This window comes from Euleptes europaea, chromosome 15 (genome assembly GCF_029931775.1).
Source record: "Euleptes europaea isolate rEulEur1 chromosome 15, rEulEur1.hap1, whole genome shotgun sequence".
Lineage (NCBI taxonomy): Eukaryota > Metazoa > Chordata > Lepidosauria > Squamata > Sphaerodactylidae > Euleptes > Euleptes europaea.
The window spans coordinates 12,228,147-12,240,707 of NC_079326.1; the positions used below are offsets into that span (position 1 = coordinate 12,228,147).

The 12,561-nt window shown below is 43.1% G+C and overlaps 1 protein-coding gene across 1 annotated transcript in view; it reads right to left on the reverse strand.

The window, feature by feature from the left end:
- The window catches only part of ADCY5 (adenylate cyclase 5), a 288,285-nt gene that overhangs the window by 117,252 nt on the left and 158,472 nt on the right, over positions 1-12,561 (reverse strand). The window contains exon 2 of the mRNA XM_056861373.1: positions 5,342-5,491. Within this exon, the coding sequence (XP_056717351.1) occupies positions 5,342-5,491 (150 nt within the window). The remainder of the gene's footprint in view (positions 1-5,341; positions 5,492-12,561) is intronic.

Genomic DNA, 12,561 nt, shown 5'->3' on the forward strand with positions numbered 1-12,561 from the left:
CCTTTTCCTACAGCTCATTAATTCATATTTAGAACACTAGAGATTAAATTAAAATCATGGCTGAGAAAGGGCAGGATCTGGTGATACCTGCACACAGAACTGTAAAAAAAATTCTTGAGCAGTATTCTGGTTATTAAAATTCTTCCAGTGTTTTAAATCATCCTGTCTTTAAGCACATGGATAATAGTGATTTTTTCAGGAAACAGAAGATAAGAAGGAAAGTGAGAATAATTTCTTTAAATATTCCCTCCATGTTTAGAATAGAGAATATTTCACTTTTAGAATTTGCTTGCTGTTTTCAAGGTTATGTTAAGGGGTAGGGGTACTACTTGCCAACCACTTTAAATGGTATCCATATGCACCCTCTAATTGTCTTTCAATGTCACTCATTACCAGTTGACTCTAATTTGAGAACAATGACAGTTCTCACTCAGCTAATATTAGGGGAGTGCTACATTTAATGATTGCCTTTAAAAACTCACATGTATGATTCTAGGGCCCTGACCTGGATGGCCCAGGCTAGCCTGATCTCGTCAGATCTCAGAAGCTAAGCAGGGCAGCCCTGGTTAGTATTTGGATGGGAGACCACCAAGGAAGTCCAGGGTTGCTGTGCAGAGGAAGGCACTGGCAAACCACCTCTGTTAGTCTCTTGCCATGAAAACCCCCAAAGGGGTCGCCATAAGTCGGCTGTGACTTGACGGCACTTTACACACACACACGATTCTAGGACTAGTGTTTAAAAATACATCTACATGCCTGATTTTTCACACTTTCCCATTTTGTTTGAGAATACATATTTTATAGAGGACCTTTTGGACATCCCATATGAGGCCCTTCACCAGTATGGAACCAAACATAACACGATTGCAAAATAACAAAATGGAAGTGATACTGGTTGGAAAGGCCTGTGTCAGCAAAGGAATTTTGTTACCAACTTTAGATGAGGTGTTGTTACCATTAGTGGATTCTGTGAGGAGCCAGGGGGAACACTTGGACCCAATACCGCAGATGGGGAAACAAGTCCATGTTGTGTCTAGCAGTGCCTTCTCCCAGTTACATCTGGCTTGAAAACCACCTCCTTTTAGATACAGCTGATCATACTGACCCACGCTGCTGAAATCATGAAATTAGATTACTACAATGCAAGGGGAGACCAGGCAGTTCAAATGGACCTTGGAAAGGGCCCCACACACTCACCTGAATGAGGAGAGTCAGGCAAGGCTGCATCCCTCAGTTCGTCCTTGACTGACCGGCCCCATTGGCAATCACCTCTGCCAGCACAATCAGGTGTGATCGCTGATGGGCCCAGTCAGGCAAGGATGGGCCATCAGGAGGATGGTGGCAAGACTGGGCCCCATGTCACCTGTCTCTACCTATGACCAGCAGCAGTTTCATTGTACGGTTTGTTTCTCAGGTGGAGGCAGGAGTAGATTAGGAGAGGTAGTCACCCAGAACAAAGGCCAATCAGTCCCTGCTGCAATTTCCTCTGTGTGGGGTTGCCTTTTCAGATGACTCAGAAACTACAGTTGGTTCAGAATGCAGGAGCACATTAGTTGACAGGACATGGTCAGACCTTATTATGGCAATATTGGGTCAACTGCTCTGGTCACCAATTTGTTGCCAGGTCCAATTCCAAGGGCTGGTCTTGATCTTTGAAGCTCTTTACAACAGAACACCCACTTATTTGAAGGACCATCTTTTCCCAAATGAGACTGGGTGGCTCGATAGTCTTCTCACCAAGATCTGCATGCAACTCACTGTCTAAGAGCCTCAAGTCAGCCTCAAGTCAGGCAAGAAGGTTTTCTGTGGCAGCTCCAGCACTGCGTAATACACCGCCAAATAATGTGAGAGCCATTCCATCCCCTTCACAGTTTAGGAAAACTGAAGGAACTTTTTAGAAAAGGAGATTGGCTGAATTTGGTTTTATATTGGCTCCTTTAGTATAGGGTGATGTTTTAATTATTTATTGTATATGCATTTTCATGGCTAGGAGTAGTTTTGAATGATTAACAAAAGCAGTATAGTAATATATTAAATAAATAAACAGACACGTTTGGCTCAGGGTGTTGTAAAAATGAAAAACAAACAAAATAACTCACCCTTGATTGGGTGTACCACAGCCAAAACAGCTCAAGATGGCAGATTTGAAACTCCACTGATAATAAGAGATTATTCTAAATTACGTTCCCTATTCATAGAATCATAGAGTTGGCCATCTAGTCCAACCCCCTCCTCAATGCAGGATCAGCCTAGAGCATCCCTGAAAAGTACTTGTCCAGCCTCTGCTTAAAGACTGCCAGTGAGGAGGGGGAGAGAGCTCACCACCTCCCTGGGTAGCTGATTCCACTGTCGAACAATTCTTACCCTAAAAAATCTTTTCCTAATATCCAGCCAGTACCTTTCTGCCCTCAATGTAAACCCATCATTGCAAGTCCTATCCTCTGCTGCCAACAGGAGCAGCTCCTTGCCCTCCTCTAAGTGACAGCCCTTCAAATACTTTAAGAGAGCAATCATGCCCCCCCCAAACCTCCTCTTCTCCAGACTAAACATTCCCAACTCCCTTAGCCTTTCCTCATAGGGCTTGGTCTCCAGGCCCCTGATCATCCTTGTGGCTTTCCTCTGCACCTGCTTGATTCTGTCCACATAGTTTTTGAATTGAGACCTCCAGAACTGCACCCAACACTCCAGGTGTTTCCTGACCAATGCAGTGTTCAGCGCAACTATTCACATTAGATGTGGACAAGCAGGGGGTCCACAAAGACATGCAGGATTACCCTCCCCTACTATTTTGTCTTTCCCTTCCATTAAAGCCCCCACAGCCTCTTCACTTTTCATACTTCCTTCTCTTCTTCCCCCTCACCAGCCAACCTTTGTCTCCCCTGACATCTTCAGTTTTTCCTACCTTTCTTCCCCAGGCAGCCCCTCCCTGGGAAAAGTCTGGTTGAGTTGTGCAGTGCTGGCTACTGGACCAGGCCCAGCTCCATGGTAAGGAACCTGCAAGGACATGAGGGTGGGGGGCACCTCATTTCCCCTTGTATCCCTCTCTCCACACTATTTCCTCTTTTCCTTCTCCTGACAACCCTCCTATCCTTACCTTTCCCTGCTTCCTTCTCTCCTTCCAACTCACCATCCTACCTTTCATCTGACTCCCCTCTACAGTTGCCAGCCTCCTGGTGGGGCTTGGAGATTTCCAGAATTACAACAGATCTTGAGACAACAGAGTTAAGTTTCACGGGAGAAAATGTCTGCTTTGGAGGGCAGCTTCTATGGTATTACCCCTCTGAAGTACCTCCCCAAACTCTGCCCTCCCCAGCTTCCACCCCCAAATCTTCAGAAATTTCCCAAGTCAGAGCTGGGAACTCTTCAGCTATATTTATTTATTTCATTTATACCCCACCTTTCTCCTCAATGGAGATTCAAAGCAGCTTACATTATTCTTCTCCATTTTATCTTTGGAACAATCCTGTGAGGTAGGTTCGGCTCAGAGTGTATGACTGGCCCAAGATCACCCAGAAAGCTTCCATGGCAGAGTGGGGATTTGAACCTGAGTCTCCCAGATCCAAGACTGAAACTCTAACAACTACATCACACTGGCTTCTTCTTCTTCTTTCTTTCTTTTTTTTGAGCATACATTTTATTATCAAAGTTGCTTTGGATCAGTATAGAAAAAAGTCATGCAGACCAATGAAGAGGCTGGACAAGAACAGCTTTGAGCATACATTTTATATATCAAAGTTGCTTTGGATCAGTACATCTTGGCTATTTTCCTGTAAATTGGAGGTATCTGGTGCTTCAGCCATTTGGTTGCTCATGGATTCAGTTGTCTGGTGGTGCATGTCTGTTCCTCACGAGATCTATTGGGCTTATATTCAGGCCATAAAATAGCAAACGTATCATAAATCTGAGCAGAAAGGCCAGCAGAAAGACAATCACCACCCAGAAACATTTAATTTGCCACTCAGGTAAGCCCACCGGCCTTCTTTCCATGATTGATCTAGAACCATCACACTGGCTTCTGTGGGGCAGTTACTGTTGAACAGTGGCCAGTAGGTAGGCCTGGGCGAGTCATGCAAGTGAGGTGGTAGCAAGTCGCCTGGTGGTTGCCACTGGACCTGGCCTCAAACAGTCCTCCCTCATAGGCCAAAACAGTCCTGTAAAGGGCCCTGCCCACTCCCCCTGCCTTTTACTGACAGAAACAAAAGCCTGAATGCTCTCAATACGGCTATGGCTGTGTAACAACAGCCATTGAGGTCACATGGCATTTGTTTCTTAAAGCTACAGGTTGCTGTTTGAACCCCCGCCCTCTTTTTATTTTTTTATTTTTTAAGATTTCAGATTTTTCTTGGCCTTTTCTCAGGCTTTTCTCAGGCTTTTTCTCTAGGCTGTCCATGGCTCTAGTCTCCAGATTTAAGTATCCGCAGATGGGGCCTCATTGAGAATTTGATGTATTGATGATAGGCTGCAGGTACAGGAAGGCTGAAACATGCACCTCTGTAATGTGAAAATAGTCAGCATTTGATATTCACAATGGGAAGAGTTATTTCAAAGTGTTTTGCAAGTTGCTTGTGCCAAACTCAAGACCCCAAAGCCATTCTTGCTTTGACGTGCTGCCAGTTCCAGAGTGATTCCACCCATCCAGGCAACCTGCTGGTTCCCCCTGAATTAGTAGGGCTGTTAAAGCTTTCAAGTCAGGCTTGGGCTTTGCCTGGACACAGAGAGATCAGCCCAGAGAGATCAGCCCTGGACACAGAGAGGTCTCATAGACATTTGAACTACAGACTGGTTCAGTGGCGGCAGGACGGCCCATGTCTTGAGAACCTGCTAGTGCAGGAGTCCCCAACGTGGTGGCTGTGGGTGCCATGGTGCCAACCAACACCTTTTCTGGGGCTCGCCAAGTGTTTTTAGGAAGTGGGTGGGCCCAGATAGAGCTTTCGCCCAGCAAGGCTTCTTATTGAATATTAGAGATTTGATTGGCTGTGCAGATGTTGCTTTGGCAGCCGCCGCCACCACAGCACAAGGATCTATACTGTGTTACTGAAATTAAGCTGTGGCATTTTGTGGGTGGCTCCACCTCCTGTGGCAGCCATTTTGCGGCAGCCATTTTGTTGCTGCACCCACCAAATGTGCCCATAGGCTCCAAAAGGTTGGGGATCCCTGCTCTAGTAGCTCCCATATGTTGGCATCAAATTTCAATGTGGATAACCCAGTCCCAGTTGATAGGAAAGCTTCATCTTGCCACGCTGAAAGCTAAGAAGAATAATCCATCTACAGTTTTCAAGTAAAAACAAATTACAATACTCTTGCGTGTATTATTATTATGCTGTTGTTGCTGTTGTTTTACCTGCTGCTGGTTTTCTCTCTGAGAATGTAGCCGAGCTTGGATGCACTCCCTGGTCTCCTGAAATGCCTGTCTTTGGGACACCTCGGCTGGATAGTGTGTACACACTCCTACAATGTTTGTGCAGGTAAAGATGAGGATGTTGGATACCAGCTGCAAATGGGATAAGGAGAGGGAGAGAAAAGACAGAAATTGTTATATACTAGAAACCAGAATAAGAATACCATGAGATCAAACGTGCTACCCTCTGAACTGTACAAAGTTCTCATACTTCTCCGACTCACCTGGCATGGATACCATAATAACATATCATACTTTGCAGGGAACAACACACCTTTTTGCTGTCTAGGTAACAGCATCTCACAGTACAGTAGTATTCATGCTTCTTATGTAATATTAAAGTTCCTCACACTGGTCACTGCTCTTAACCGTGGTCACTTCTCTTCAGTCGCAAGACCAAGGCTCACACACAGGAAGAAGCCTGGGCCTTGTTACTCCTCCTCCTTCTATCTCCCTCTGGGTCACTCATCAATCATTTCCACTTTCACAGCAAACACAGTTAGGTGTTACATATGAATCACAAGTGATGGTTTACTCTTGATCCCCAAAACTCAGGACTAAATGTGGTTTGGAGCCCTGGTTTGGAGGCAAGAGAACTGACATAGCAACATATTATGATTTGCAGTGAGAGGGATAGCATTCCAAAGGCAAGGTACCACTACCAAAAAGCCCCGTCTCTGAAGGTGGGGGCACAGGGCTTGAGAGGAAGATTTCAAATTACCGGCTGGACAATATGGGAGGAGGCGGCACTTTAAGTACTCCAGGGCCAAGCCATTTAGGGCATTATAGGTAAGAACCAGCAAGCACTCTGAGTCATGCCCGGAAATAAATGGGCACCTTGTATAGATTCTTCAACACAGGTGTGATACAATCCTTGTATGTAGACCCTGACAATAACCTGACTGCTGAAACATTTGAACAGTTTTCAAAGGCAGCCCCACATTATAGCAATTTAACCTGGATGTGACCAAAGCATGGATAACGTGGCCAGATCACACTTTTCGAGGAGCAACTGACTATGTCAATGGACCATGACTTCCTTGCTTCCCCCTTACCAATGCAGCCCCAAACACTCCCCAAAATGCTTCTTCTACAGGGGGCATTTTGGGCTGCAATGGGAGGGGGGGAGGCAAGGAAGTCCTGCTCTGCAGACAGAAGTCCTAATCCAGACGAAATTCAATTTAGTTAGAACTTGTTTTTCAATTGTTGTCGTGTAATACATGGAAACACTCAGTCATTTAAGGATAGGTTCTCAAGATCACTTCACGTTTATTAGTGTCCTGAAGGCAACTGCTTTTGTTTAAAGAATGCTTCATTTCACTGTTCTTTTATAGAACCTTAGAAGTACATTCAGTTTACTGAATTGCCCATTGGTATGTCTCTAGAAATTTATTTCTTAAAAAGCCATTACCACATTGGCACTTCATGGGAACACTTTAATCTTGGCCTGCTAACAATCAGATGCCTTCAGCGATTGTGTTGAAAACTACATAAACATTTCAACATGAAAACCCATGACAAGCTCAGAATTATATAAAAATGTGATGGATGACTATAATTATTAGCACTTAAATACTTGCATATATGGCATGAAACATTAAAGTTGATTAGCTTTTCTTTCTCTTTCCTTCCTCTCATATTTCCAGGTAGTTTCAATTTTATTTGATGAAGAGGGCCCTTAATCTCATTTCAAAACCAACCAAACCCTTATGGGCATGGAGGGGTGGTTCAATTCCACGTTCTCTTGGGTAAAACTGATTACTGAGACTCATTTCAATCTGCATTTAGACCAGATGTTGGGACAGAAACTGCCCTGGATGAACTGGTTGATAGCCTTTGCCAGGAGAAGTATGCCTAGTGCAGGATATCTGAAACTGTTACTCCTAAGGTTCCGGAGACCCCAGGGGTCTGCATGTTATTTGTAAGGGCAGATGGCAACGCCCCACCACTCACACCTATCTAGCTAGCCCCCCTCTGTTTCTAGGAGTTTGGAAGGGGTCAGAATCAGTTTCCCCTCTTTCAAAAGACAGGAACTCATGAAACCTCTACCACTCAGTCATTCAACTTTCAGATCACCCCAGAGCCCTAGCCAGTAAATGCATTGATTGGCTGCAGGATTCTAATAGCTCAGACCTAGCAATTGGCTGAGTGGAACCAAGGAGGTACAGTCCTAATCCAGTCATCATCATTATTTCTGGTATAACCTTGAACTGGGTTTCACACTGTTTTCCAATGCAACAGTTTTCACCATAGAGTTGGACAGGAGACACACTGTGTTGTGGAATTCACTTGCACACTACAAATTCAGGTGCTGTTTCTATGAACAGATGTGAAAGTTTTTCCCCCAAATCCTTTCCCATTCCTGTTTAGAAGTTATTAACCAATTAAGGAAGTTTCTTGCTGTCTGTGGCACAAATTCTCTTTCAATCTAGGAGTGAGACTGAGAACTTGGGTGAAGTTGTGGCTTTATAGTATCAGCAACCCAATGTACCCTGACTGTGTAAGCAACACAACATGCTTTTGAAGTATAGAGGATGTGGTTCCCACTGTATTGTTTTGAGGACAGAGGCTTCCATAGGATTCACATAGTTTGCTGCATACTTTGGAAGGGGGCTGTCTGAAATGTGGCCAGGAGGTGTGCAAAATTTTAAAAATCAAAATGGGAGCCCTCTGGTTAGTGAGAGGTTCAGAATTGCTGACACAGTGTGAACAGGGGACCACTGCTTTGCGGGGAGTCTCTCAGGAAGTTTCCAGAAGACTGAAGTATGACACTTCTGCTCTACCCCATGAGAGCTGCAGGGCTGCAAGGCCCTATTTTTCTTCCGTTACTGCTCAATATCAAAAATTCTGGAGGAGGTCATGGAAAGATTTTCCTCCTCAGATCTCAGTGAGAAAGTGGAGTTTCTGAAGCAGTGTCTAGAGCCAGTAATGAATTGTGTAAGGGTCAATCCAGGTAAGACTTATGTTAAAGGTGGGTGATCCTATTGAATTAGGAGTAGGGAATATACCTGTTCTGGATGGGGCTATCATTCCTGGAAATATCAAGTTCACAGCTGGGGGTGCTCCTGCACCTAGCTCTACTGCTTGATGATCCAGTAGCTTCCTTGGCTGGGAATGCTTTTTTCAAATGTTGTTTGACATACCAGTTGATGCTCTCTTGGGAATAGGGGCTTTATCATCATAACGATAACATCAAGACTGGAATAGTGCCTCTGAAAAGCACTTAAAACTGCACCTGGTTCTAAATGCAGTGGCAAGGTTGCTAAAAGGTACCAATCAGAGATACTGGCAGCCCAGTAGTTTCCAGGTTCAACTCAAAGTGCTGGTTATAACCCATGGATTTCTCAACTCTCTAGGTTGACAGCATCTCATCAACTCTGTTCTTTTCTACCACTCGGGCCTGACAAAGGGAGCTTTCACTCTCAAAATCTTATACTCTGAAACTCTCGCTAGTCTCTAAGGTGCTCCTGGACTCGAATCTAACAGCATCTCATCTGAAAAGCATCTCTTCCTAAATGTGCCCCAAGGACATTGGCAGAAGTCCTGTTGGGTTTTCTTTGCCATCAGAAGCTTGGTAGTTCATTACAAAAACCAGGGCCTTATTTTCAAAGGCGTCCTCCTTAGGGAACAGTCTAACAGGGAAAGTAGGTTTGGCCAGCTGATTTTCATTTGCAAAATCTTAGTAGGCTATGTCAGCAACAATGAATTTATTAACAATCACTTGGGGTTGCTCCTCTTTGATTCTGAAATCCATAGATCAGCATTCCTGTTGCACATAATTATTCTGACTGATGGATTTTAAATGTGATTTTAATTGTTGTTTTATTGCAATTTAATTTGATTGTTTTATTGTCATAAGCTCCTTTGGGAGCCATCTGACTGAAGCATGGGATAAAAACCTGTCCAAATAAATAAATAAATAAATATGTGTTGCCAGTCAGAACTGTTTTAAAATAAATAAATAATTTTTTTTAAAAAAAAACAACAAGGTCTCGTGGTTTAACATGAAGATATATGTCCCAAATTAAAATTTTAGAGCAGACAAATGTACAAGCCATATGGACAGTATCTGGAGGGCAGATGAATTTTTTTTTCAAATTATGGCAACAGAAGAAAGATGCTTCTATAGTAGTCCTATCTCAACCCCAACTAATATTCCTGACTTTAGAACAGCAGTACATTGATACTACAGCAAAACTGTTATTATTTGTTATTGGTTTCTGATAGTAATAATGCAATTCAATACAGAATTGCAATATGTGACCTTCATTCTCACTATGAACAAAACATAGTGGATTTTAACATCTTTACAAATAGAAAAGTTAGGCATTCATAGCAGCTCTAAATATCATTACCTCCACCACTTGTGCCCAGCTGCTTATAAACACAAAGCCTACAGTCAAATAATATCATAAATATCACATAAGTGACCAGATATTTGAGTTTTATCCCTGGGTTAGCTGTCAGCCAGTGACTTCTATTGTGTATTGGCTGTCAAATACAATGAAATATTGATTGCTAGTTTGCTACATTTACAGTGCAACTGTAAGAACACTTTCCTGGGAGTGAGCCCCATCCAAAGGTACTGTTAAATGTAGACTACAATGGTTAAAAAAATGGGGTGAAAGATGCAGAATATCAGATGTTTGTCAAATACTCAGATATCCAAAGAATATTTGCTATCAAAGTGAATTTTCAGTTCTCATTCACATCAGTAAATGGAAGATTTGGGAATTTTTTTAATAGGGTGTCTTTGGAACAATTCATTTCCATATCATTGGCTTATCTTTTCCAAAGGGGTATTTTCTTCTTTTCAAGAGTGAGAACCCTCTGCAGTGTTAAGCTGTCCCTTTAAACACTGAGAGACTTGGGTTGGGTAGCAGTCTAATATTATGGTAATTTGAGGGAAAGCCTAGTAGAACCACCACAAGCACCATCTTGCATCAATATGCTGTGCCACTCTGCTACATTTGTAATTCAAACACCAGATGCCATTCAACAGGCAATTAATGGCAGAAGATATGCTAAAGAAGTGATGCTGTCAAGATAACCTCTACTACTACCTGTGTCACGAACAACAACACAGGATATTAAACCAGAGGAACTAGAGGAGAGGGAGGGGGATAGTAATTTTAACATTAGATCAATGTTTCAACTACCAGGACTAGAGATGTGTTTCCCTGCATATTCAGTGTTTTGCTGCATTTCATTTTATTTTAAGCAGACACTTACGGGAAGCATGACAAAAACCCCTCTCAAGATGGATGAAGTGACCGGGTAGTGCTAAATCTAAGGTCCAAACTAGATGTGATGTTGTCCTTGTGTCTTAATTCAAACAGTGGAAGGTAAGACCCAGGATTTAAGGGTTACCAACTCCAGGCTAGGAAATTCTTGGAGATTAGGAGGGAGCCTGGGGAGGGTGAGGCTTGGGAGCAGCCGGACCCCTCCTCCATTTAACGGGTTGCCATTACAGGCACAGGGGCCCGAGACTAACTTAAGAGCAAGGCACAGCTCCACACAAAATGGATACCTCTCAGAGAAATTGGAATCCATCTTGGATGCTTGTCAAAGGCAGGAAAGAGTTGGCAGCTGTGCATTTTCCCTTGGCCCGGGGAGTGCCTGGCTGAACAATGGGGCTGACTAATCTCCATTGTTTCATCTTAAGGTGATTCAATCAGCGCCCCAAGAAGACAATTAGTTACACTATCTACACCCATCCTGGCAATCACTCAGTATTCAGAAGAAGGCCTCAAGCATTCTGTTGCCCTGAAATCTCATCAAAGATTCATACCTGCAATGATCATAGCAATCAAGCAATATCCTAGAGAACTGTTCAGATATTCATGTGCTTCCTGAAGATGCATCAAACCTCTCCTTCTCTTTTGTCTGGACCCTGGAAAAGCAATCATCTTTTTGTCCCTGGCTTACCTGCCAGTTACCTCATACCGCCTCAGGACCCATTTTGGGGTACCAATTCCATTCATTTAGCTATTCATTGTGTGTGTGAGCCTTGGATCCTCAAATAACCCCCCTACTTGTACGCAGAGTTCCTTGCCTTCTTTACCTCGAGAAACACTGGCTGTTTCTCCCTCTACTGTGCTTTTACCAGACATCACTCTCCAGCACTGGTAAATATCATTCATTCCCTAAGTCTTTCTCTCCCACCCCCCACTATTATTTTTCAATAGCTTTTGTATGAATAGTGGGTGTGTTTATTTTGGTGCTTGAGATTATTATTTTGTAATAAAACCACATTTTATTTGAACAATTGACTCTTTATTTGGAGTTTTCCACAGGCCTTATCTTCATATATACAGGTTAAAAGATCTCCGAGTTAACCCTCTTGCTACCAAGCTCAGTCTCCAATGCTAATTTCCCAATAAAAGTGGAGACTATCGTCCACTTAGATTTTTAGAACCTCAAATGTGGCACATTCTGGAGGGGAATCTTCCTCCTCCTCCTCTAAGGAGGTGTCATCCCATTTTCAGGCCAGCCAACTGCAGGTCCTACAGTATGCTCAGATTTCTAAGCCTACTAGACAGATTTGAAATATTCAACATGTAAATAATTGAACTATTAGTCTATATATATAATATTGTAAAGATTGTGTAAGGAGTCAGGCAGGATAGGTGTTCCAAAAAGACTGCAGCAACAGCCTTGAATCCTGATTTTGCTTTTTATTCTGCGGTGATTGCTTCCCACCGCCAGTCTATCAGGGGTCGCCCTCTTCACCTCATTGTTTATTTCTTCTGTTGCTATTACTGGTTGGGATGTCTTGCCACAGGACACTTTGTGGTGAATATCATAGGGATGACAAAATGAGCCTGGAAAGGAATCAAACTGCTGAGGGACTCAATTTGACTAATGAGTGGTGTTGAGAGGGGGGGATCCTGGAAAATATTCCCTAAGAGGCCCAAAGTTCAATATGAGAGTAAAAGACTAAAATGATCAGTTATCTAAATAACAATAAAAAGTCCACTTGAAATCTTTCTCAGACCCATGAAGACAAAAGTCAGACAAAACCACCCAAAGACTCCTTGCTCCACAATCATAACATGACCTCGTAATGTGTGGGATAGACAGATGATGAGCCTGTTAATCTTTAAACGCTAAAAAATGCTGAGTTTACGTGTGTGTTTTTTTTGTTTTTACACCAAGTGTAC